The 27,589-nt window shown below is 48.0% G+C and overlaps 1 protein-coding gene across 5 annotated transcripts in view; it reads left to right on the top strand.

The window, feature by feature from the left end:
* LOC114601479 (mitochondrial peptide methionine sulfoxide reductase-like) overlaps positions 1-27,589 on the top strand; it is a 42,542-nt gene that overhangs the window by 11,488 nt on the left and 3,465 nt on the right. For 3 of the 5 annotated variants that reach the window (XM_028738648.2, XM_028738653.2, XM_028738647.2), the window contains 4 exons: positions 6,259-6,327; positions 6,962-7,081; positions 13,881-13,985; positions 20,837-20,943. In XM_028738648.2, coding sequence (XP_028594481.2) covers positions 6,259-6,327; positions 6,962-7,081; positions 13,881-13,985; positions 20,837-20,943 — 401 coding nt within the window. The remainder of the gene's footprint in view (positions 1-6,258; positions 6,328-6,961; positions 7,082-13,880; positions 13,986-20,836; positions 20,944-27,589) is intronic. The other 2 variants (XM_077932007.1, XM_028738651.2) reach the window with 1 other exon arrangement.

Genomic DNA, 27,589 nt, shown 5'->3' with positions numbered 1-27,589 from the left:
ATCACAGAAATCACACTGCCACTCAGTTTCAGTGCAAAGGGTTGGGGGTATGTGATCAGTTACGTGTCGTTTGTAGACTGAAAGCAACAACAACAACAACAACAACAGTGAATGCCAATCACATTTGTTGGATTGATTGCTGTTCTGTACATGGGGCAGATGAAGAAATGCTGGCAAGTTCCCTTCCCATTTCCCATTTTTGTTGGGATTCCCCAATCTCCCTATATAAAATATAATTGGAAAACATTGGAATGCATGTTTGTTTACTGAACAATTATGACTCATCTACACAATGCAGGTTATGAGACTGCAGAGCTGTGTTCTGGTTTGGGTTGACTAATCAGCTGTTTCCCTCTTACATGCCTGCTGCCAAATATTGTTGATCTTCGCTTTCTTCTTGCGTATCCTCCTTCGGCCAAAGCCCATTCCTTCCCCTCCGCCCCCTCCACCATTGCATTCTACTCCTGCTGCTTGGGTATCCTAGAGAAAGACTTCCCGCTTCTCTCTAAGCAAGCAGCCATTGTGCCCCTTGGCACTGCCCCTTCTCCGCTGATCCATGTAATAACCAATGGTGCTTAAGGTCAGAGGAAGCAATGGGGATGCCCTAACTCACAGGGCTGAGTTATGTGCGGCTGCCCACATTGAGAACATCCAGGCTAATCTTCCAGGAAGGTTTGCGGACTCCCCCTCCCTCCCGCTTCACCTCGGGAGGCCCCAGCAAGCAGCACTAAAGCCAAGGCAGGACTCGGCTGATCTGTCCCTGGCCGTCTATAAACATAGCCTGCTTCCATCTGTTGGGGTTGGAAGCTGCTCATGAAGCAAGTCTTCCTGCTGATTGATCACGTGCTGTTGGGTAGAGTCTTAAAATAGAGATCTGCAGCGGAAGGAGGACTGGGGCAGAGTGCAGGTGAGGAGAGAAACCAGTCCTGGGCTTTTGTAGCCTTAATCTGTGATAGAGGGAGTGTATAACTTGAGTGTGCATTCCCTAGAGATGCTGGGGTTTGCCTGTGGATTCAGATTAGCAGGAGGCCTAGTTTCTTGGGCTGTGCGGCTGCGTGGCACTGTTCTGACAGCTTTGTTCCCCAGTGGTGCAGTGGGTCAGTGCATCTGGCTGTTAACCAGAAGGTTGGTGGTTCAAGCCCACCTAGGGAGAGCTGTGGGCAGGATTCTGCATTGCTGGGAGTTGGACTAGTTTGGTTCCTTCCAACTTCTACAATTCTGTGGCTCTATTCCATGAGTGGTCTGACCCCAGGCTCTTGGCATTGGGACCTGCACCCTCGTTCAACTTCCTGCCAGTCCCCCTCCTGCTGACAACCCCCTTTTAAGGAATCTTTGGGGCTTTTTTCTTTAAAGCAGTGGTTCCCAAAGTAGGTGCTGCTACCCTTGGGGGCGGGCGGTGGAGTTACCTAGGGGGAGTGTTAAGAGGCAAGCAGGTGGCAGGGAGGAGGTGGAGATGTAAAAGTCTTTTAGACTTTGAAAGGTTGGCATCACGGGATCAAGTTCACCCATTTTGTTGAATAGTCTTGATTTGGTTTTGAATCAACCTGCAATTAATTGCTACTGTTTTGACGCCTGTTGTGTTATTATCATCCATAGTGGGCTGTGGAAGCTTTTATTCTGAATCATGGTTTTTATAGGGTAGGATAAGGGGTACCAGGGATGAGATGATGGAACCAATGGGGCAGAAAGAGTTTGAGAACCAGTGGATTAGAGGAAAGGCAAGTGAGAGAGGAAATGATACAGGTTTATTAAATGATGCAGTGTGGAGAAAGTTCATCTGGAGAGGTTGTTCTCCTTTTCTCATTATAATAATAATATAATAATAATTTATTATTTATACTCCACCCATCTGGCTGGGTTTCCCCAGCCACTCTGGGTGGCTTCCAACAAAATATTAAAATACAGTGATCTGTTAAACATTAAAAGCTTTCCTAAACAGGGCTGCCTTTAGATGTCTTCTAAAAGTCTGGTAGTTGTTCTTCTCTTTTAGATCTGGTGGGAGGGTGTTCCACAGGGCGGGTGCCACTACCAAGAAGGCCCTCTGCCTGGTTCCCTGTAACTTGGCTTCTCGCAGTGAGGGAACCACAAGAAGGCCCTCGGTGCTGGACCTCAGTGTCTGGGCAGAACAATGGGGGTGGAGACGCTCCTTCAGGTACACATGTAATCCTCGTTTTGCGTGGAAGTTCCATCCTGGGGCCCTGCACACATTGGCAGAGTGCACATAAGCCCACTCTGCCCCTTTATATGACGTTTTCGTGACGTTTTCGGGCTACTTCAGGGTTCGGCGCTGTGTGCATGATTGCTCATCATTCTGATGTGCCTAAACTGGAAGTTGCCTGGACTAGAACTCGGTAACATCCAATTCGGATTATTTAAAGAAATACTATAGCGTGATGAATTTGTGAACAGGATTTGAACTACAAGCAACAGAAGGAATTGGAGGTTGTCTTATTGTTGTTACGGTATAAGAGAGAGAAGATAGGGTACAGCAAGGGGGAGAAATAAAGAACCCAGTTGAAAACAGGGTGAGAAGTCGACAAAACAAAAGAAAAAATTATTACGTATTGGAAATTTTTGTGCATGTAGTTAGAACTATGGACTTCGTTCGCCAAGAGGTGACAGCCACCAACTTTTGAAAGGTGATTAGACAAATTCATGAAGGATAAGGCCATCAATGGCTACTAGCCATGATGGCTGTTTTTCACGTCTCACATCAGAGGCAGTGTACCTCTGAATTGCTTCGGGAGAGTTTTAGTTTAGATACTTGCATTGCAGAGGGTTGAACTAGTGGTCCCTTCCAACTCCAGTTCTATGGTTCCATAAGAAGAGCTCTGCTGGATCAGGCCAAAGGCCAGCCATATACTTTGGGGGGAGCGCAGCAGCAGGGCAAGGGGGGGGCAATGCCCCTCTTCTGCTGTTATTCCCCTGGGACTAGTATCCAAAGGAATGCTATGCTGCCTCTGATCCTAGAGGTATTATATAGCCATAATGGCTTGTAGCCATTGGCAACCTTGTCCTCCATTAATTTGTCTAATCCCTTTAAAAGTCTCGCTGAGAATAAGTTGTTGTGAGCCCTTCAATTCGTGGCGCCGATCGCTTCTGGGTTCTGTGGAGCAGGGCTGGTTGCCGTTTTCTGTGGGCTCTCAAATCACAGGGTGCCCATGGGTCTCCCTATGCTGTGGTGCCCTTCCAACACCCTGAGTTTCCATTTGGACTCTTGGCTAAGATAGCAGAGCAAAAGAAGGCTTTGGCTGCACAGTCACCAGGTTGTGCCTCCCCCCCACCTCCAACCAAGATTGCCCCAGATACAGTGGTACCTTGGTTTGCAACCGCATTGGATTACAACCATTTTGGATTACAGCCACGTCAAACCCAGAAGTGTGTGTACCTTTTTTTGGATTACAATCCAATTTTCTTTTGGATCACAACCCATTTTTGGGGGGAGGCCCCATTGGCGAAAGTGCACCTTGGGTGACAACCTGTTTTGCTTTACAACCGGACCTCCAGAATGGATTATGGTTGTAAACCAAGGTACCACTCTATAGGGATGGGTGGGAGAAGAAATTTGATTCAGTTTGCATTTAAAGTCGGACCTACCCACTTTGCATTTTTCCGAAATAAGATGTGAACCGAAGCACATGGGACTCCTTCGAAATCCGCGCTTCTCCTAGTTTTGCAATGCAGTTCTCTAGCATAGACTAAGTGTGCACATAAATTCATGTACAGGTGAAAGTAACATGCAAAATATTGGAGAAAGCTCTTTTTGGTGGGGGAGGGGAGGCAATGTGTATATTTGGAGAAATGCAAATGAATTGCAATGAGGCCATTATTCATATCTTAGTCTTTTGCAAACTGAAATGGAAAAATCCTGGAAAACTGAACTTAGGGCTGGAAAAACAAGGAACTGAAATTGATCTATTTGCTCATCCCCAGAAACCTCTGCAGTGATTCCTTGGGCAGTGTGTGTGTGGGGGGGGTGAGTGCCCATTGCTCCAGGGTAGAAATGCCTGGAGGAGGAAGAGGAGATTGACTCTTGCACCCTTCTTTCTCCTGCTGCTAATGAGAGATGGACTCAGCATCTTGGGTCAGCAGTGAGCCCTCTGCTGGCCTCTCAACCTTAGAAAGCGCCTAACTGTGCCAGTTGTTGATGACGGCCGTGTTATAGTACTTAACAGTATTCTTGGCATACTGTCAACCAAATATACCAAACTGTTGTTGTTGTTGTTGTTGTTGTTATTTTATTAAAAATACATTAAAATGTCACACATTAAAAACTTCCACGAACAGGGCTGCCTTCAGATGTCTTCTAAAAGTCTGGTAGTTGTTTTTCTCTTTGACATCTGGTGGGAGGGCGTTCCACAGGGCAGGTGCCACTACCGAGAAGGCCCTCTGCCTGGTTCCCTGTAGCTTTGCTTCTTGCAATGAGGGAACCGCCAGAAGGCCCTCGGCACTGGACCTCAGCGTCCAGGCAGAACAATGGGGGTAGAGATGCTCCTTCAGGTGTTTTGGGCTGAGGCCATTTAGGGCTTTAAAGGTCAACACCTACACTTTGAATTGTGCTCGGAAACGTGATGGAGTGTGTGTGTCTCTTTTCTGGTGGGGAAAAATGCTTTCTGGTTGGAATAGGGGGGAAACAGGCAGGCAAAAAGTTGCAGTTAAGGGTGCTTAGATGGTCTCTCATAGAGCTATAATTCCCAGCATCCTTAATGGCTCCCAGGATTATTATCATTTTGGGGGGGGGGAGGAATGGGGAGCCATGACTGCTAAAGTGTTATTAGATTGCTTTAAACATTATGGTCTGGAGGTGACTTCCCCCAAAGAATTCTCTCCAGTTTGTTAAAGGTGCTGAGAGTTGTTAGGAGATACCTATTTCCTTCACAGAGCTACAGTTCTCAGAGTTCCCTGTGAAAAAAAGGATCGATGGCTAAACCATTCTGGGAACTGTAGCTCTGAGAACAGGGGTTTCCCAGCTCATCTCAGCCCCGTAATGAATTACAGCTTCCAGAATTCTTCGGGAAGAGCTTGGGACTATTTAAAGAGGCTCCCCCACTTTCCAGTGTTCTGACAGACAGTGATCCTTGGATGAAGGGTGGTATAGAAATTTAATAAATATAAATTTCAAAAATTGGAAAGGGAACTGGGGAGATGCCAAGCACTCAATGTAAAGGAAATCTTGCTGGTCCATGAGAAAAGGAATAATAAGAATAGTAAGAGATACATCCATGGAGGATAAGGCTCCGCTGTTGGTGAGCCTTTGGCCTGGCCCAGCAGTCTCTTTTTATGTTCCTGCATGGCAGATCTTGAACTGGCAAAGCGGATTGGAATAGATGACCCTCAAGATCCCTTCCAAACATATGATTCTATGACAGTAGGTGTATACCGGATAGTCAAGGTGATACCTTCCAGGTGTTGTCAGAATAAAGTTCCAATCAACACTGATCATGGTCCATGCTGTCTGGGACTGTTGTGAGCTGGAGAGAGAGCAGGAAACGAAAAAGAAGAGGAAGAGGAAGAAGAAGAAGAAGAAGAAGAAGAAGAAGAAGAAGAAGAAGAAGAGGAGTTTGGAGTTGATATCCCACTTTATCACTGCCCGAAGGAGTCTCAAAACGGCTAACATTCTCCTTTCCCTTCCTCCCCCACAACAAACACTCTGTGAGGTGAGTGAGGCTGAGAGATTTCAGAGAAGTGTGACTGGCCCAAGGTCACCCAGCAGCTGCATGTGGAGGAGTGGAGACGCGAACCCGGTTCACAGGATTACGAGTCTACTGCTCTTAACCACTACACCACACTAGCTCTCAACAACAACAACTTAAACCCCGCCCATCTTGCTGGGCCTCCCCAGCCACTCTGGGCAGCTCCCAACAGAATATTAAAAACACGATAAAACATGAAACAATAAAACTTCCCTAAATAGGACTGCCTTCAGATATCTTCGAAAAGTTAGATAGCTGTTTATTTCCTTGACATTTGATGGGAAGGTGTTCCACAGGGTGGGAGCCACTACCGAGAAGGCCCTCAGAGCTGGACCTCGGTGTCCAGGCTGAATGATGGGGGTGGAGATGCTCCTTCAGGTATACTGGGCTGAGGCCATTTAGAGCTTTAAAGGTCAGCACCATTTGCTATCCCTGTGTATAGGATTGCAGTGTGCCGTCTCAGTGGTGTAAGCCCCACTGCACTGTTTTGTGATCCTTGTTATGACCCAGCTCCTGGAGACTTAGTGAGGAGATTTTCACATCTCTTTCTCTTTCCCCCTGCCAGCCAGCCATGCCGTCAACAGAAATCCAATGTACCCGCCATTCCCGGAAGGAATGCAGATGGCAATATTTGGTACGTGAGTGGTTCTTGTTTCATGGCCAGGTACAATTTCTCTCCGCCCCCGTTGGGTTTCAGTACTGGCTGTCCTCAAATCTTGCCCTAGAACAGAAAGTAATGAAATGAATCCAGAAATCATTTGGCCCACCAATGGACAGCTATGATTTCCCTGCAAAAGAGAACTGTAGCTTACCCTCGCAGTTGCAGTTCTTGACACCCATAATCAGTGATACTTGCCCCAGTTTCTTTGGGGGAAAGCCATGACTTTTCAAAGGGGCATAAGAGTCCTTTAAATTTATTGTATAGGTGCGACCTGAGACAGCCATGGTGTGTTTGCTGAATGAATGAAGCATGCTCACTGGCCCTGCCCACTTCCTCTGCCCCTAGGTGTTGGCGCTAGTTTGAAAGGAGCCTTATTGACACCCTCCCCCCATCCCTGACATTGAATCTGCCGTGGTTGGGGTGGAGCCAAGAGACATGGTCCCACCCCCTTCTGCATATTCAGTGAACACATTGCCTGGGGCGGGGAAACATCAGCACACACCCTTCATAGCAGTGATAAAATGCTGGAACAATTCAAAAATCCAAGAATTCTTTCTCTAGCCTATTCATAACATTTGGGTTTTCTCCTACCTCTTTTTCTACCCAGGCATGGGGTGTTTCTGGGGAGCGGAGAGAATGTTCTGGAAGCTGCCAGGTGTCTTCTCCACCCAGGTGGGCTTCTCAGGAGGGTTTACCCCCAACCCTACCTACAAGGAAGTCCGCAGTGGTGAGTGGTTTCCCCCCCACCTCTCTTAGTCCTTGTGGAGGGTTTTGGTTATGATCTTCTTGCCTAGTTAACCTGTGAGGTAATATCCCAACATGCAGTTGCAATCGAAATTATTCAACCCCCTTTGCAAATCGGGTTTATTATCAAAATTTACAGGCTTTCAGCTGTTTGCAATAAGCAAATCAAACAAAAGCAATTGAAAGGAGACCAGGTCTGAGACTCTAAAGCAGGGGACTTTAAATCTTGTGGCCTGCCAGACATTGTTGGACTCCCATCATCCCCAGCCAGCATGGCCAATGGATGATGGGAGTTGTTGTCCAGAAATAGCTGCAGGGCCACATGTTCCCCACTGCCAGGCAAGCCTTTCTGGGGAAGGCATTGTGTAAGCAAGATGCCGACAAAAAGGCTGCTTTCCTAGCAGCCAGCCACTTCTCATTCCATTGGGCAGGGTATCTAAGGAAGATATAATTAACATATGTTTGCATGTTTGACCTAGTTAATTCTTGTTCCAGAGCCCACGAGAAGTGGCAGGCTGCCCTTCCTCTGAGGTTTTTAAGCAGTGGTTGGATGGCCATCACTCACATATGATCTAGTTCAGGCATCCCCAACCTTCAGCCTTCCAGATGTTTTGGACTACAATTCCCGTTATCCCTGACCACTGGTCCTGTTAGCTAGGGATCATGGGAGTTGTAGGTGAAAACATCTGGAGGGCCGCAGGTTGGGGGTGCCTGGTCTATTTGATATTCCTGCATTGAACTTGATGACCCTCAGGATCCCTTCCAACCCTACAATTCCATGACAGTTTGGTACCCAGAAGACTGGAGCCCCATCTCCTGCCTATTGGTAACCAGTTGCCTGGGACACTTCTGCATTCCAGAGGTCAACCAGGCAAGAATACCAATCTGCTAAGAACAGGCATAGGACTCAAAAGTAGAGGTGGGGACTTCTAGGGTTGTTGGGACACTCAACTTCCATCTGCTCTAAGGTAGCACAGCCAATGGCCAGGGTTGATGGGAGCTGTGGTTCAACAACATCTGGAAGGCCATGTTTTGCCTCACCTCTGCTCTAACAAAGAGGTAGCCCTCTGGATATTCTTGGATGACAACTTCTATCATGCCAGACTGTTGGTCCTGATGGGAAACTAGGAACGTCAGGAGTCCACCTCATTGGCTAGCCCTGCTGGAGAGAAGAAGCTGTTGAGGTGCCCCTCTTCTGAAACATTAGCATCAACTCACGTGTTTGGCTTGGTAAAGGCAGGTCTCCTTGGCCTTATTTGGGCCTTCCCATCAGAATCTGGAGCAGCTGCGGAAGGGTGTGAGGGCCCCCCGTGGTTAATAGCACTACCCTTTTAGTAATATCAGTGCAGGATGTGGCTGCCCCATTTTCCCCTCGGCACGCCAATGCATTTATTGGCGAAGTTAATCCCCCCCCTCCCGCAACATCCCCAACCTGGATCAATCAGAACAGACGGTTTTGCAGCTTATCTGTGAAAACATTTTGAGTGCTGGTACAGGGGATTATCTGTCTGCAAGAAATATTATCCACGTCTGTTGTCTACATTCTGGGTATTAACACAATGCAGCTGGGAAAAGGAGGGGCTTTAATTATTTTATTTATGGGAAAGTATTTCTAGGCTTCTATATTATAAACTTTCAGGGCGCGGTGTACTGTGAAAAAAACACAGTGTAAAACAATACAAATAACCATTAAAGGGACTGGCTAGTTAAATGGATGAAAAGGCCTATTGACATAATAATAATTAATAATAATTTTATTAAATTGTACCCTGCCCATCTGGCTGGGTTTACCCAGCCACTGTGGGTGGTTTCCAGCAAAATATAAAAAAAGAATACTATGACAGACATTAAAAACTTCCCTGAATGGGGCTGCCTTCAGATGTTTTCTAAAAGTTGTGTAATTCTTCTATCTCCTTTTTAAAAAATGCTTTTTAAAAATGCCTGAAAGACCAGAGGGAATATAGGTGCTGAATCTCTGCTAAAGTTGTCTCCCACAGCAAAGGGTGGACCACACTAAATGCCCAAACTTTCAGCTGAGGCCATTTTGGTTTCTGTAACATGGACATCAGCTAACAACGCTCCTCCGGATGATCTCAGTGATCGAGCTGGGATATAATGGCTCAGGTTTTCCTTAAGGATCTCTCTCTCTCTCTCTCTCTCTCTCTCTCTCTCACACACACACACACACACACACACTTACCCCCCCCTCGGGAAGAAGTAATCTGAAGAGATTACAGTGGGTCATGCAGGACTCGGAGTGAATGCCTGACTGACAAAATTTTCATGTAAAACGATAAAAATTCGTTAGATTTTGGATAGCGTTCTGCCCACAGCTACTGCTGTCTGTTTGGCAGCCATTTTTGTACAAATGTAATTTGATTCTTTCTCTCCGGTTCTGACCATAGACTTGACCAAAGCTGCCTATCATAGATAAACTATGGAGTTTGTTCCCACAAGAGGCAGAGATGCCCACCAAAAACATGGGCAAATCTATGGAGAACACGATGGTTCACCAGCATGGAAACCCATGCTCTGCACTGCTTTTTTGGGCAGAGCTGGGCCCAGAGGGTGCCCAGGAGGAGGCAGCAGCTCAGGCAGCCTCCAGCCTCAAGTGCTGCCCAGGGGTGCCATGCCCCCCTTCCTATGCAACTGCTGTGGCTACTAGACCTCATGGATATGTTTGGAGGTCATGTGCGACTGAATACCAGCTGCTGGAAACTGCAGGAGGATTGAGTGCTGTGGCGCACAGGTCCTTGTGGGCTTCTCAGGGCATTCAGGGAAGCTGAATAGCAGAAGAATGTTGAAAGTACTTCTCCATAGAACAGTCTTTAGAACAATCCACTCCCAAAGCCAGCAAATACAGGACACCTCATAGTATAATCTCAAGTCTGGCAGTGAAAAGCCACCTCTTTTTCCTTAGTATCTGTTAACAATTTATATTTTATCCTTGGTTTCTTCCCCTGCCAGATAAATTTTGAAATATCTTTCTGCCATTGTTTGAAGTGTCCTGCTCCACTGATTACTGGAATCAACTGGAATAGAAATAACATTCTTGGCAATACATTCATTTTTATTACTGATATCCTTCCCCACAATGATACGTTCATCCTCCCCCATACCTCCAAATTTCTCTTTATTTCTTTCCAAGTGGTTATATAGTTGTGTTCAAAGATATTTGTATTCTTTGCTGTCAACCTTACCCCTAAGTATTTCACCTTTTTTTCTATTAACAGTTCTGTTTTTTGTCTTAAGTCCTTTTTGTGTTGTTCTGTCATATTTTTTTACCAACACTTTTGATTTGTTTTTATTTAACTTAAAGAATGAGAGGATTAGACAAATGGAGGATGAGGCACTTTGTGGCTTCTACACACAATGGCTGTGTTCTACCTCCCCTGGCAGAGGGATGAATCGGAATCCCGGTCACTTGGTGTCAGAAGTGGGGAGGGAGCTGCTGCCCTCAGGTCCTCAGATGCATCCCCATCAGCATCTAGTTGGTCACAGTGAGAACAGGATGCTGGTCTAGAGGAACCACTGGGCTGATCCAGCAGGGCTGTCCTTATCTCTTGCCCTCCTAATGAAATGGTAGTCTTGTTTGCTATTGCTGTGCTTGGCTATTTGGGGTAGCAGCTCTTTTGCCCGGCCTTGCTGAACACACCCTTCCCAGTCTTGCTGAACACACCCTTCCCAGTCGACTATCCTTCTCTGCTGGTTGGCTGGCTGCAGATAAAAGAAGGCAACAGACTCTTATCTCTTCATCCTCCCCATACATACATACTGTGTTGGGCTGTAAATGTAGCAGAGATGCATCTAATTATAACCTGTCTCTGAGCTTAACCCTTCCCTAACTGGGCTGAGATGATGCATCTCCAGAGAGAGAGAGAGAAGAGTGTCCCTCTCTTGCTTTTCAAATTTAAGTCTGTATCTGCTCCCTGGGTGCCATCTGGGAGGAAAGGAGACTAGGAGATCCTTTGGCATCTCTGGGGAGGAGAAGCGAGGCCTGATCTTAAGTAATACTGGTGCAGATGTTAAAATCCCCAGCTCAGGATTAAATGTCTTATTTTTGGTTAGGACTCAGATATGGGGAACCTGTGGCCGCCCCCTGGATGTTGCTGGAAAACAACTCCCACCATTCCTGATACTACGCTAGCTGAGGCGGATAGGAGTTGAGTAACGTGACAGAGGGGCACCAGTTTCCTATCCCTGGGCTAGAAGCTGCCATATTTTGAAGAGCAAAAAAGAGGACACATTTGCCGACTTCTCCTCTTAACTATGGGTCGCTGCAACGACTCCACATATGGCAACCGAAAAGGGATAAATTCCATACTGTATTGTGTTAAGTGAGTAGGGAAGGAGACTCAGTTGCCTTGCAGGAACCCACACCCCTACAGGGGTCCTGCTGTTTCCACCCAGGGCCTCACAGACCTGCTCTTCCTCCTTGCTTTTGCTACCTGGCTTATTACAGAATGCAGCCTATGCACAAACCAGATGATCTCGTCGCCCCAAGCAGGGCTGGCATCATGAGTTGGCACCTGGCAAGCCCCTCTCTAGTAGCAGGGCTGTCTCAGCTTAGCTCCCTATGCCCTGTCTTCATTGCCTCTGCTCCACGTTCCTGTTCGACTGCCCTCTCCTGGTGCACAAGCAACGACAAGAACAGCAAGCAGCCTCTGCTTGCTTTGACCTCTCCATCTGGATAGACTGGGCCTCGGAGGGTGAATTGGCAGTGATAACAAATGAATGGGCAGGTGATGACAGGAGCAATAATACTGGATTACTAGAGTAGAGAGGGCCTGTCCCAGAATCTGGGTTTGGCCCAGTTCTTTATTCCCACTGCAAAATGGTCAGGGCATAACCCGGTGGTTTATTTTACCCCCTGCGCCCCCAGTGCAGTGTACCGAAGGACCTTCTCCTTCATCCTTTACCTACAGGTAGTTTTGCAGCAAAGCTCAATCAGCACACCCAGGCAGGCAAAACTGGCTTAACTGGGGCTGTGCTTCAGATCATAGTGGTGACATCAGTTCCCCCCGCCCCACCCTGCCCCGGGCTTGTGCCTATCCGTGCTCCTTCTGCTTTGGCCTTTCAAGGCTGTTGGAGGAAAAGTTCTGCCCAACAGTGTAGGGATTCTGGCGTGCAGCTATGCAGTGCCTCCTTGGGTGCAGCAGAGGGCAAGAGATGCACGGCCGTGCGCATCGGCACGCTGCAGCAGCCTCGAGATGCAGGCCTATTTTGAGGCTGCAAATCTCTCTCTGCCGCAGGGGAGTGTGATTCTCAACACACACACACACTTTTGCGGGTGTGTGCTGGAGGGAGGAGTGTTGCTTTGCTAGCATGGCTGCTCCCCGAGCCACACAGCTCCTTGCTCTGCCTGCAGACCTTGGTCTGCCAAGCAGGAGAAGACGGGGAGCAGAGATGGGAGTGGGAAGGCTTTGCCCTTCCCTTCTGCTTGCGGTCCCCACCTTAATGCATCCTGGGCAAAAGAGCCTGTGGCTGTTCCCCATCTGCTCCTCCCCATCCGCCTGTATATAGGGCAGCTCTCAGCAGGCGCTAGTGGCTCGCTCGGCTGCCTTGCTCATCACATTGCACGGTAGCCCCTCCTTTTCCTCTTAATTACCGTGTGAGGGGCAGCAGGTTTGCTTGAGCAAAATTAACTGGAAACTGCTCAAGGGAAATGGCCTCCCCAGAAGCATCTCCAGCCCTGTTGGGGTGGGGGAGGTGTTGCGGTAGTGAGCACCGCTCTCCCCCATCCCCATCCCGACTTTTCAGCTACTACCAATAGGGAAGGAGGCTCTGGGTTAACCCTTGCAGCGTTGCTTGCCGTGGTTCTATCTTCCCTAATCTACCCGCATGCATAAAATTCTGCTCAGTACTGTTAAGGCGGATGCAGGATTTGTTTTGCTTTGCGGGGGGGGGGGGGGTTCAGCCATCAGTTGGCCAACTGTTTGTTTCGGAGTTTGGAGATTTGGAGAATATCGGGGTGGCATGCAGAAATGCGATGCAAAACATAATGCAGATCATAGAACAGATTGGTGAGGCTTACTCCGCGTAATGCAGATGCGGTCTTATACGCAGGCATAGCGGGAGAAGAAGGAGGGCCTGCTGGATCAAGTCCAGCATCCTGTTCACACAGTGGCCAGTCAGGGAAGCCGGCAAGCTGGATCTGAGCACAATGGCCATATTGCCTTCACTGACCTGGATCTTGCGTAGCGCTAAGCCAAACTATGCTGCTGCCATGCTGTTGAGGGCTAAGCTATGGTTTGGCTTACTGTCACGCCTGAAGCCAGGTTCGTGGTTTGTCTTGCTCCAAATGCATCACAATCTGTAAGCGAGACTTGTCCTTGGCTTGCTTCTCATGGTTTGTTTTCGGGAGACCAACCATGAGCCTAAATTCAGATATGAAGCTAAGCCAAACCATGGGGTAGCTGTCGGTATCACGGTGGCAGCTGGACCAAGGGAAGAGCAAAGCGGCTATTTTCTAAACGTGCATGCTTGCACGTTCATGCTTCTTGGTGCTGATCCCAGCGGCCTTGCTGTAAGCTCTGGTCAGCCACTAGGGGCAGATGTCAGCTGTTTTGGCCCACAGGCCAGACTTCCCAACTTGGAATTCTGTAGCGCAGCTGAACCCTGCCCAGAACAGGCTAGTTGTAAGCACCAGTCAGCTGATGGGCACTACAGCAATCCTTCCCGGGAACGGCGCTTACAACAAGCCACTGTGCTAATCCAAAGGAGCAAGGGAATTTTCAGGCTTACGGAATAACAATCTATTCCTCCACCTTCTTCGTTCCCAGGGATGACAGGACATGCGGAAGTGGTCAGAGTTGTGTTTGACCCACAGATCATCGGCTACGAGGACCTTCTCAGGTTTTTCTGGGAGAACCACGATCCAACCCAAGGTAACGTCTCATGTCGGAGGAAAGGGAATGAATGAGAGCTCTAACTGGCCTAGATAGAGTGACTTTCCCCAACTCAGTGTCAGAATTGTGTACCATGACCAACATCAGCTTGCAACAATTTCAAGCAAGAACCTTTCTCAGCCCAACCTGGAGATCCCTGGGATTGAACCTGGAGCCTTTTATGGGCAAAGCCTGTGCTCTTGTCACAGAGGTACAGACTTTCAATTTCTAGATCTGCAAGAATCTCAGTGGTCTGTAGTTATTTGCTGTCCCAGCACCATGAAGGGGGAAGCTGGGACAGTAATCTCGTAATGCTGGAGGGAACCTGTGGCCCTCCAGAAGTTGCTAGGCTGCAATTCCCATCATCCGTGACCAATGGCTGTGCTAAGTAAGCCATTTTTCTAAGTAGGGTGCCACCACAGAGCAGGCCCCGTCACTGGTTGCCACTCGCCTAACCTCAGGGTGGCGGCAGCCAAAGCAGGGACTTAAGGAATAGTCGGCTTCATGTGGGAGAGGGCAGATCTTTCAGCTATACCTTGCTCCCAAACCAAATAGAGCATTGTGCATAGAATGGCATGGAAGCTGATGAAGATGTCCTAGCCATGGTTTAGTAGTAGAGCACACCCATTGTCCCTGGTTTGACCCTCGACATCTCCACTTAGAAGAATCGGGTGATGTGAAAGACCTCTACCCGAGACAAAGGAGGGATGGAGCAATCTATTTCTGACATATGTCAATCCTGCATGTGTTAAGCCATAAGACTGTTCTGCTCCATTCATCTATGATTTCCTCCCCCTCTAAAAGAAGACCTGCATGAATATTCCCACTTAAATTTTCATTTTAAGTAGTATTTACATATTTTATTATCAAAATTGCATCTTTAAATGTTTATCCTTATGTATTGTGCAGCTTTGTTTCACCTTAAAATCACACATTTTAAAATGCATTTTGGTATGTGTGGCCTTTCCCCCCCTTTTTGAACAGAGAACTCTCATTCCAGAATTCGGGAGATGTGACGGATAGTTGCATTGTGGTTTGCTCATTTGTCTGGGTGGGAGCAGAACAGGTTGGTGTGCATGAGGGTTCTATAGCACTCGTCGATTCCTCAAGCATCCTTACCTGAGACCCTGGAGAGAAGCTGTCTGTCAAACCAGACACTAGTTGGGTTAGAAGTACAAACGATTTGACCCGGTCTATGGCAACTCCCAGCGTTCCTCAGCTTCCTTGGCTCTTGCTAGCAGGAGGACACGTGATGCGGCAAAGCTTGCGGATACTGTGCGGGTCTGGATCTGGGCAGAGTCTGGTTGGGCACTGCCTGGGAACTCCACCTCCGTCCCCTTGAGTCAGGCTATTGATGCTAAATCCTCAGGAAGCGCTGGGCAGAGCCACAGAAGAGCACACAGCAATTTGCCTGGGTAACTTCATGCAGAGGACATGCAAAGCTCTTCACCCAGAGAGGTTTTGCTAATGCCTCTTCTAAGGGATGGCTGTGTTTTGTTTGCAGTCCTATAACGAAGCTTGTCAGGCTGCCTCCATTTTCAACCCTCTGCTTTTAAGGTAGTTGTCTCTTTAAGTGCCTTCCAGTCTCCCCCTCCCAAACACAGGGGTGAGGTGGGGAATGGTGAGGATGTTGAAGGGAGGGGGGCCATGGAAGGAGAAGGGAGATCAGTTGCAAAGAAGAGGGCAATGGGGACTTTTAATGTTCTCTCTCTCCCTCCCTCCGTGTTAATAACCGGGAGGTGTGGGGGGGGGAGGCCTGTTTGAAACCCGCCTCACGTCAACACTGAGTGACAGCAAGGGATAGGGGGAAGGGTTAGAGGCTTGGGGAAGGCTGAGCCTTTTTTTTTTTTTTTTTGTAATGAAGTGTAATTTTAATGAGGAGATTAGCATTCTCTCTGTGTCACCGGCAGGGCACTCCTCTGGGTTCGTAATTGCGTGTGGGTGCTTTAATGAGTTGCGTCTGCGTCGATGGCTTTATTTATTTTTTAAAAAACCATTTATATCCCGCTCTTCCTCCCCAAGGAGAGTGCACACAGACACATACATGCATTAATATGTATACACATATATATGGTGCTTTTCTGTTGTTACAGTAAGTGCCACACTTTTAACATTTTTTGGGGGGGGGGGTGCTGGTACTACATATCTTTGAGTACCTCCAACGATATGATGATACGAGCATATGACATGACAAAGCTCACAGCTTATTACGGGGGCAGACAGTATTGAACTCAGACAGAGCCACTGTTGGACTTTGCAAGTTTGGAAAAGGTTACTGCCTACCCCGGCATCTCATAATGGTCCCTTGTGACACCTGTCCACCACCTAACCACTAGGCAGCGCTGCCTCCTGCTTTGCTGAATCATCAGGGAACTTAGGAAGCTGCCTTATACAGAGTTAGATCATTGGTCCGTCTAGCTCAGTATTGACTACACCGGTGTTTTTCAACCTCGGGGTCGCCAGTATGGGTGGACTACAGTTCCCATCATCCTTTATTTACCATTGCGCTAAGCAGACTGTGGATGATGGGAATTGTAGTCTACCCACATCTGGGGACCCAAGTTTGGAACTGTAGCATTGTAGAGTTGGAAGGGACCCTGAGGGTCATTTAATTCAACCCCCTGCAAACATAGGAATCTCAACTAAGGTTGCAGAACACTGCTCTACACTGAGAGGCAGCAGCTCTCCAGGGCTTCGGGCTTCCATGTTTATCTGTGATTCTCACAAAGCCTGCATTTAAACACATATTTTTGAATGTATTTTATGTCACATTTTGAAGTCATTTTGCTATGTTTTTTTGAGTCAAGAATTGCCTTGCAAAATTCAGAGCAGTATGAAATTCCCACTTGCCCGAGAAAGCTGCATTCTGATCCACGCATTAGTTTAGGAAGTGCAAATGAGGTCACTTTTTTTGTGCAGCATCAGGATTTGCAAAAAATGAATTCTTCAAGCAGCCGTCGGCATAAGAATGACTGATGTGTCCCTTAAGACATGCCTTAATAAATCCTTGACCATGAGGCCTAGGACGCTGTTGATATTCATTTAAAACTAAAACAAGTAAAAACATTCAAATACATCTGCAACCCATCATCATAATTCAACAAATAAAATCTTCTCCTTGAAAAACTGCATCAGATTAGCTGACGCAATTAAAATACCGGCTGATTTTTAAAAAAATCTTGGCAGTTAAAACAGAAAAAAAACCTGCTTAAAAGTCTGGAAGGAAAGAAATGGCTTTGCTTGGTGCCAAAAAGAATTGCAAAGTGGGTGCCCAGCGATCCTCTTTAAGGAGAGCATTCCACAAGCACGGGGCTACTACTGAAAAGACCCCTCTGCTTTTGCCACCCCCCAGATCTCAGCATGAACGGTACCTGGAGGATAGTTTCAATGCGGAGTCCAGGCTCCCTCGATATTCCACAGCCAGGCGGGCCCCCTTATAGCAGCAGCAGGCTCCAGTGGGCCTTTTGGAGGGTGAGACAGGCCCGCCCCTTCAGTCCTCGTCCCACCGTGTGTCACACACACACATGCTGTGTCCCCACCACCACCACCCTTGGGCGGTACCCGGGATGCCTGGTGTCCATGGATGACCTTAGGGCCTGGATAGCTTATATGGAGAGAATCTCTCCATTGGCTATTGGGCGCTCATGCTGTGTTAAGACAAGCACCTTGAATTTGGCCTGGGAATGTAATGGCAACCAGTGAAATCAAAGGCAGGCACAATACGTTCCTGTTGCCTAATCCCTGTGGGTTTACCTCGCTTGCCTAGGCAGATTTGGGCAGTAGCATCCTGGAAACGGCAATGCTGGTCCATGCAAACTGCCAGCTGATGGCTCCTTCCTCATGGAAGCTGTTTTGTAGGAGCGAGCCCAGCTCCTTAGTCCAGAGCTATAAGCACATGCCAGGAATACCATTGTTACATAATAAGAGCTGTGCTGGATCAAGCCAAAGGCCAGTCTTGCTCAGCATCGTCTTCTCACAGTGTCCAACCAGATGCCTGCAGGAAGCCTGTGAGCAGCAGCAACTCCCCTCCCCCCCCACTTCTGGTATCTGGTGACTGGGATTCAGATCTCCTCTGCCAGTGGGAGTAAAACAGAGCCATTGAGGCTAATGGACATCAATAGCCTTGCCTTCCATGGATTTGTCTAATCGTCCTTTAAAGCCACTCAAGATTGAGGTCATCACTGTGTCTTGTGAGAGCGAATTCCATAATTTAACTCTGTGCCTTGTGACAAAGTATTTTCTTTTAATCTATCCTGGATCCTCAAAACACAGTCAGCTTCGTTGGTTGCCCCTGAATTCTGGTGTTATAAGAATTCTCCCCATCATGCATCAATTTAGTCATCTTTTGCATGTCCCCTTCTTTCCTGCCTTTTCTCTCTCAACTAAAAAGACCCCAGTGTTGCAACCTCTCAAGTCACTTCAGCTCTTCGACCATTTTGGTTGCTCTTTCCTGAATCTTTCCTAGCTCTACAATATCCTTTTTTTAATAAAAAAAACCCAACAACTTTTCTTTAGAACTATGTATGGGTAGAAAAACAAATCGTAATTGTATATATTCTTACTAGAGCAAGAATAGCGCTTGCAAAACTTGGAAAAGGAATTTGAGCCCCAACAGCATTGGGATCAAACTTGAAATTGTTACATTGCCTGTGTGTGTGTGTGTGTGTGTGTGTGTGTGAAATTATAGATTAAATTGGTTCAGCAGGGACTCAGCAAATTTTATAAGGCTATAAGTTTTATAAGTTTATAAGGCTAAATTTGGCTTTAAAAGAAGAATCATATGATATTGTGATAATGGGAAAGGTTGGGGTGTTAAATTTGGAGTTAAAATCTATGAAAAAGAAGAATGATACTGTGTAAATAGTTGCCAAGTAGTGATTTTTGTCATATGATAATATTTTTTTAAATCCGCTTTTTCCCTACCATGAGCAATTCTATAGACCATTGCCATGTCCTTAAGGAGGAGTACCATGAAGAGGAGTTCAGGGGATTAAAAAACAATAATAATTTTACAAGTTGTGTGTCTCTGCTTCTCAATTTGTATTGTGTTATTTTATGCACTGTGACTTGCTGCTATTTTTATTGCTTATAGTCTAGAAGTTATTTATTGTAATTGTGAAGAGTGAATTTCTGTTTAGCTATTTTTTTTGGGGGGGCTGATATTTAATTTTACTGCGTACTCTTATATCCTAATGGATTATTGAATATTACTCATATCAAATAAAGCAATATGAGTTGTTTATTTTAAAACTATGTTTTTATTATGACGTCTCTGCATTGGATCGGAGGTGTGCAATCTTTGTTGCTTCTTCAGCTTGTAAAACTGCCTCGCACACAATCATACAGAGAGGCAGTGTACAAATTACAAGTGAAATGGAAGTGAAATGAAATGTCCTCCTTTATTGGCCTACAGTGTCCCTGGTCCAGATAGGCCAGGCATAGGCAAACTTGGCCCTCCAGATGTTTTGGGACTACAACTCCCATCATCCCTGACCACTGGTCCTGTTAGCTAGGGATCATGGGAGTTGTAGGCCAAAACATCTGGAGGGCGCAGGTTGGGGGTGCCTGATCTGTTTGATATTCCTGCATTGAACCTGGTGACCCTCAGGGTCCCTTCCAACCCTACAATTCTGTGACAGTTTGGTACCCAGAAGACTGGAGCCCCATTTCCTGCTGATTGGAAAACCAGTCACCTGGGACACTTCTGCATTCCAGAGGTCAACCAGGCAAGAATACCAATCTGCTAAGAACAGACATAGGACTCAAAAGTAGAGGTGGGGACCTGTAGAGTTGTTGGGATTCTCAACTTCCATCAGCTCCCATCATCCCTGACCACTGGTCCTGTTAACTAGGGATAATGGGAGTTGTAGCCCCAAAACATCTGGAGGGCTGAGTTTGCCTATGGCTGAGATAGTCAAAGGGCTATAACTCAGTGTTAGAGAGCATCTGATTTACATGGAGAACATTGCAGGTTCAAATCCCAGCATCTCCAGGTAGGCATGAAATCCTGGAGAGCTACTGCCTCTCCATGTAGACAGTACTGAGATGGACAGAGCAGTAGCAGCATCCTGGTTCCAGCACACCACAAGAGTCCTTCCCTGCCCCATCTCTGGTAACATTGATCTCTCCAGTGTGGTGCTCCCTCCAGGCACTGCTTTCTCCCTGGGCTCCATTCTCTGTGTTCCAGATGAGGGCTTCGTAATATATTCACATTACGCAGACACAGGATTGGCTGGGCTGACAAGTCACACAGTGGGCACAGTGGATTTGTTGTGCCTAGGTGATTAACAGCCTTTCCCATGAGAGGAATAGCAATTGTTTGTTCGTGGCTGGGAGGCAGAGGGGGCAGGGGGAAAGTGCGTCTGCATGGATACATGGGGGCAGGCCAGTGTTTGGTGAGGACGGTCAGCCGGGGGAAGAGCACAACTCAATGGGAGAGTATGCCTTTGGTTGGCTGAAGGTCTCAGGTTGAAAAGGAACAGTAGACCAGCCTTCTCTAGCCTGGTATCCTCCAGATGTGGTTGGACTCCAACTCCCATCATTCCTTACCAGTGGTGATGTTGGCTAGGGCTGATGAGACCTGGAGTTCCGCAACATCTGGAGGGCATCTGGGTAGAGAAGGCTGCTGTAGAGAATCCTGGGTTAGATGAACCAATAATCTCATCCCACCATCCCTGACAATTGACCATTCTGACTGTGGCTGATGGGAGGGTGCCGCAATGGCTGCCCCGGCTTATACCCACAGACTCAATAGTTGGCTTAAGTGCAGAACTCCAGTTTTTATCAGTTGCTGCCGAACAAGGGTGGCCGCCTTGCAAGTCTGCTCCCTTTAACAACGGCTTTCTTTCCAGGCATGAAGCAATATGAAGACGTCGGCACCCAGTATCGTTCAGCCATCTATCCCATTGGAGCTGAGCAGCTGGAATCTGCCCTGAGATCGAAGGAGATGTATGAGCAGGTATGGGAGATATGGGCATTTGGATGGGGGAAGGTTGGAGGGTAAGGACACCTTAAGTTGCCTTATGTGATCAGTCTGTTTCGTCCCCGTGTTGATCATCTGCAGCTCCCATCAACCTCAGCCAGCATGGCCACTGGTCAGGGATCATGGAAGCTGTAGTCCAGCTACATCTGGAGGGGCTACTCCTGGGTTTGGTTCTTTTGCAGCCCAGCTATCTGACATCTTTCAGCTAGAGATTCCTGGGACTGCACCCAGGACTTGCGGTATGCAAAACGTGTCCTGCTATTGTCCCGCTGTGCTGTTACTCCTTGAGTCTGGTGCTAATGAAGAAACCTGCTTAACAGCGGTTGTGCCCCATAACCCTAAAATAAAGAGCTCAGCAGCTATTCTGCAGCCATGAAGCAAACCCTGAGAATGTATCTCATTTATGATCAAGGACTTTGTATACGCCAGTGCAGAAACCCATTCAAGTGCAAAGTAAGATCTTGGTTTCAACACCCATCTTGCTTGCTTGCTTGCAATTGTAATTGTGAAGATGGTATTTGAAATATACTCGGAGTCGAGGATGGATTTCATGCTCTTTATTCAGCTCATAGTGGTGAGGAGGAATGGAAGTTCCCCTAGAATGACTGCTTTATATACATTATTTACACAATGGGCCCCACGTGATTGGCTAATTCCGGGATTCTCCTGTAGGCCAATCAGGTTGCGGATTCACTTACACCTAGAGCTGGATTGAGTGGCTTCTGTGGACCAATCAGACTGCTGCATTCTGGATCCTATTGTTCTCGGACCAATCAGACTTTTGCATTCTGAATCCTATTGTTCTAGGACCAATCAGATTGCTGCATTTTGAATCCTATTCAACTCAGTACATAACAGTCTTAAAAGTGTGTGGGAAGGGAAGTTAGTGGAGCCTTCAAAACATTCATCACTGTGAAAAGTTCTCCATCTTTGGCCTCTTCCTGATACACATCAACAAAGCTGCTTCTGTGGCAGATGGGCGGGGTATAAATAATAATAATTTATTATTATAATATCTTCCTGCAAAGGACTGTCATTGCCCCACACTGTACTGCCAATGCAAGCATTCACTGGATTCCTTTGAGCTTTGAGGCCCTGGGCCAAATGCGCCGACCCACACCCCGATTGGCCCTGGTTATGCTGGCTGGGGCTGCTGGGACCTGGAGTTCAAAAACTCTACAGGGCATCAGGTTGGGGAAGGCTGCCTTGAAGCGTTTGTGTCCTGACTATCCCGGGAAGACACACTTCCTATCCAAATTACCAGGAGACTTAACATCAGCAAATAAAGCCCTGCTGAGAGAACCGTAGGGTGTAGAAGCCAGGGTGGCTGCTGTAAGAAACAGCATCTTCTCTGCAGGGGTCCTGGACCACAATTCCCATTGTTCCTGACCACTGGTCCTGCTGGCAAGGGGTGATGGGAGTTGTAGTCCAAAGACAGCTGGAAACCCAAGTTTGGGAAACCCTGATCTAGAAGCTTGTGAGAGTCCATCTGTTGTCTTTTCAGGAGGCAGGGGGAAGAGGTTTCTGTTTTGCTGTGCCTTTGAGGGGCGGGGAGCAAAGCTCCTGTTAGCAGGATCCTGGTGCTGGGATCCGCCCCGCCCCCATGGCTTGTTCGCTTGTTAATATTGCTTAATATTTTAATCCTCCTTATGTAGGTTGATGTTGCCACCTGTTTGGGAGACCGGTGTTGAAAGGCGGTTTATAAAATCCCGTAAATAAAAGGGTCCCAGGGGAGATATTTGCCCGCTGTTTCGTTGCTGACATTTTCATAGGACTTGAGATACCAATGGGGCTTTTTTTGGGGGGGGGGACACAAACATGCCTTGTTTCTTTGCCCTCTGGTGAATAGGACTTGCCCTCTGAGCCATGCCCACAACAAAGGCAGGCGGGAGTGCATGCAGATAATTGCTCCTCCAAGGCCATATGTGTACTATGGGCTGGAAAAGAGGGGTTGCGCCGGGGGCGGGGAGAGAGAATATGTTGGTTTCCTTGGCAACTTGCCACCGCGGCAATTGGCAGCTAGGGTGCAAAGGTCAGCGGCACAGGCAGGTGTAGCCTCTCCACCCACCGCCCCTTTCAATGTGATTCATTGCCGTAAGCCGTTTGCCCCCCCCCCCCCGGCCGCCATTGCAGAGGCAATTAAGGGCAACCCTGCTTGGAATCGGCACGTGCTGGGCAGACGTCGGCGTGTGCCTGAACCGGAGGGGGGGAGGTGTACGAGGATGGATGGGGCGCAGGGTGTTGGTGAGGGGATTGTTGTAGGCAGAGCTGGTTGAACAGCAGCCTCTGGTGAGGAAAGAAGCTCCACATTTGAGGGCTGTTGGGAAGAGGTGAGATCAAGGGCAACATGGATGACTTTGGGAAGCTTCCGTCTTCCTAGGCGGAGCCACAGTGAGATGCTTCTGACCATGGATGGACAAATCGGTCAATTTCAGTTTCTTAATATTTTCAGTCTTAAGGTCTGTTCTCCACATTTCCACATCAGCTTGCAAATTTCAGTTTAACGTCCTCTTGGGTAGGCAAACTAAGGCCCGGGGCCAGATCCGGCCCAATCGCCTTCTAAATCTGGCTCGCAGACGATCCGGGAATCAGTGTGTTTTTACATGAGTAGAATGTGTGCTTTTATTTAAAATGCATCTCTGGGTTATTTGTGGGGCATAGGAATTTGTTCACCCCCCCCCCCAAGTTTAGTCCGGCCCCCCACAAGGTCTGAGTGACAGTGGACTGGCCCCCCGCTGGAAAAGTTTGCTGACCCCTGTCCTAAATATTCACATTTTTGTGTGTGGTTTTGCCAAACATGTGCATCTTTTCAAACAGGTTTTCCCTAATACGATGCATCTTTGATCCCCCGCATCTCCAGGTAGAAGGGAGAGACCCTCGCCTGAAATCCTGGGAAGCCTATGCTCCTAAGTCATAGCTGTCAACTTTTCCCTTTTCTTGCGAGGAATCCTATTCGGTATAAGGGAATTTCCCTTAAAAAAAGGAAAACGTTGACAGCTATGTCCTAAGTGCCAATGGGCTGCATCGAGTTAACCCTAGCTATAATAGGTTGGTTACTCTTCCATGCACCCAGAATATCTTCTTTTTTCACGCGTGTGTTTGTATGTATGTGTCTCTGGCTACTCAGCAGCATAACTTTGAGACCAGAAACTGTCTCCGTCTTGGTGATCCCAAATATGACATGTCGCTCAGCTCTGCACTGCTGGCAGGTTTGCTTCCAACGGCCCATTAGTCATGCTAAGATATACCCCACCAGGGAGAAAATATTCAATAGCCCCCGTCCCAGAGGGTAGTGGGACAGCATGCTGCCTCTAGGAACAATCTGTTATTTATATATTCTGTTCTCCGCGGAGCCTAAATACTAGGCACTTTGCTCCCTGCTCCCTGGAGGGGCCCCTAGAGCTTTGCTCATCTGAGGCCTGCATGTGGCAGAAGACACATCTTAGCATTTATTAATAGCTCCAAGGGCAGGGAGCCTCCTTGCTGTCCAGAGCCACCTGGGATCCTGTCTCAATAGCATTGCCTTTTCCTACGGGGGCGCCTTCCCAACCCTGCTCTCATTTGCTTACTTAAGACCATCTTTATGCTGCTTAATATACCAGTAAAATAAAATAAAATTCTAAAGTGTGTACTGCAAATTAAAACACACATATGCACATATCTTTCCAAAATTTACAATAAAAGCATGGTTACAAGCCACTAGGAATAGTAGTTTTAAAAAAAAAGTACAGAAAAGCAATAAAGCTTTCCAGCTTTCAGAGAAAATGCTTTTGGAGGTTGGAGCAGGAGGTGTGTCTTCAAAAGATGACCAAAGCAGGTAACTGATGCTGATGACAGAGGCAGCAGCATGGAGGCAGGATCTGTGTTTCCCATTGGCAGCTGCTTGGGTGATCACAGATGGAAAAAGACACGGATCTCGAACCTTTAAGTGGTTGGGCATAAAGGGGGCACAGAAACCTCTTGCTTCCACCAGCCAATCTTGTTTGGCTTTGGGGTAAAGATGCAAGATACACGTGTTCATACACCCCCCACGCATCTATGCGCCCCCACAGCCACATGGTTGTTTTGGTGTCTGAACCAGTGGTGCATTATGCTGTTGAGAGTGCTTAATTGTACAAGGGCTTATGGCAGTCATTTATATGCTGCTCCTTTACTCCCTATAAAGCAGGGGTCAGCAAACTTTTTCAGCAGGGGGTCGGTCCACTGTCCCTCAGACCTTGTGGGGGGGGCCGGACTATATTTTGAAGGGGGGGGGGAATGAATGAATTCCTATGCCCCACAAATAACTCAGAGATGCATTTTAAATAAAAGCACACATTCTACTCATGTAAAAACATGATGATTCCCAGATGGTCTGCAGGCTGGATTTAGGCAGCTATTGGGCCGGATCTGGCCTCCAGGCCTTAGTTTGCCTACCCATGCTATAAAGGGCCTCTCTTCAGTAATCTTTGCTGGTGGCTGGTAAGAGATAGGTGGGTGATGGGCAGACCAGCAACATTTTTAGCTGCCACCAGGAGCACTCAGGTGGGAATGGGAACTTTGCATAGGTTCAAAGAGTTGCTCTGGGATGTTCCAGGATAGCAATAGTGATGCACTCCCTCCCTCATCCCCAATTTAGGGTGTGTTCTGCATAGGCTAAAATATGGATTGTTTGATTGGTGGATTTCAAGGCTTCTAAACTGATTGCGATACATAAATGCAGGCCCTGCATTCATGCCATTGGATACCAGTTGCTGGTGGGCATCCTTGAAGCATCTGATTGGCTAATGTGGGGAATGGAATGCTGACTAGCCAACTCTTTGATGTGGTCCAGTGGGGGGTTCTTCTTTCGAATCTGACCCTTTATAAGAAGGGCAGGGACCCTTGGCCTAATTCTTATCAGAGGAGGAGTATGGAGGGAGAGAAGAAAAGTTGGGGGGGAGGGATAGGAAAAAGGCAAACATGGGTGGAGTTATTGGGGTGGGGGCGGAAATGCCTCTGCAAGCATCTAGTTCAGGCTTGAGACAAAAGCAATTTGTCCTTTCCCTGGTAGCCCATGGGGTGGGGAGGAAGAACAGGCATGGGGGAGAGAAAGCGGATTGGGGCGGGGGGAGAGAGAGAAGGTGGCAGAGAGAGAAAGTCAGTGACACACAGAGAAAGTGGGTGGCAGAGCGAAAGAGAAAAGGGGGGTGACACACACAGAGAGGCGGTAGGGAGAGGCGGCGGCAGAGAGCCAGCAAGCAAGCAGAGTGGATGTATCCACTTCTATTCATCTCCACCTGCTATCAGCATCCTGAAATGTGGCCCTCAATAGTTAAAGGTTCCCCATCCCTTGTTTATGCCCTAGTGATGCTTGTATGGGAACGGATGTACCTCCCAAAGCACTGCAGAGAAAGCGGTGCTGGATGAGGGAAAGTTCCTGGGGGCTGGAGATCAAAGAGGTGAGCTTTTCAATTAGTTCCACCCATGCCCATCCTGCTAATAGAGAGAACAGGGGAGCGGGGAGGCGGGGGAGGAGGAAGAAAATAAATTCCTTAGGATCTATGACCCCTGTAACATCCACAAGCACCCACATCACCCTGCACATTCTCTCTGTCTCTGCAAGCCTGCTTTCCGCTGTTGCTCTTTTCCCGCTGCAGCTTCTCTGCCAGCACCAGGCCCAGCTGGGTTCCAGTTAATTAACTGTGTTGTCTTATCGGCTCTCTTGCACGCACCATCCGTGATGCCTGTGAATTAACTCTGCCTGCGATAAGCCTCATTGTTCTGAGCCCTGGAGAGCCATGCGCCTCCCTCCTCGCCTGCCTCCCTCTCAGCTGTTACGCACTCCCACCCCCCCACCCCGCCCAAAACATGTGCAGCCCAGTGTTGTTGGCTGGAAGCCCTCCAGAGTTGGCAGAGCCTTTGAAGTGGGCAGCATCCTTAATTGCATTTAAAGAGATGGTTGGGAAGCTGGGCTGCAGCCGCCCTCTCCCCCCCCTCCACGTTTCTCGTGATGCAGATCCCTCCTACTACTGCTGAAGACATCCATTGGCTTCTCCTCTCCCTCCTTACCATCACCTCCCTACGTGAAGGCCGCCAACTAGGAGGAGAGGGGGAAGATGTACTTGGCACCAAGGCTTAAGAGGCTCGCTACCTCTATCGCTAAAGGGGAAAGGGTAGAGGAGATGCCGGAGGAAGCAGGCCAATCCCTCCTAAGCCCATCGGAGGGAAGTAATTCGTTTTGACAGCGTCTGTCTCCTCCTACCTCCTTGCTTGAGAATTCGCCTAGAAATTTCAGTGCCGCTGAGCGTCTCCAAGCTTGACAGGGAGGCCCAAGATGGAAGGGGTGGGCAACGGCTTGCCGCCACTGCCGTTCTGTGGTCTTGCGGTAGGCGGTGGCTGCGAGCTGCCTGCCATTTTAATTATCCACAATGGCATTTCTGGGAAATTTAAAATGGCGGCCAGCTGCGGTAAGCCCCAAATCCAGAGAGGGAAGGGGGCAATTTCAAAGCAGGTGTCGACGCCAGTGGTCCCTCCTGGGGCATCAGAAGCTGCCCGAGGATGCAGAGTGGTAGTGCCAGCCATGGGTTTGAAGGCTGACTGAAACTTCAGCTATTGCTCTGCCCAGGTGAAAGCAGGGCACAGAGCACCACCCTAAATTTGG

The sequence above is a fragment of the Podarcis muralis genome, chromosome 7 (genome assembly GCF_964188315.1).
Source record: "Podarcis muralis chromosome 7, rPodMur119.hap1.1, whole genome shotgun sequence".
Classification (NCBI taxonomy): domain Eukaryota; kingdom Metazoa; phylum Chordata; class Lepidosauria; order Squamata; family Lacertidae; genus Podarcis; species Podarcis muralis.
The sequence above is the reverse complement of the archived record's forward strand: the minus strand, read 5'-3'. Positions and strand labels throughout refer to the sequence as shown.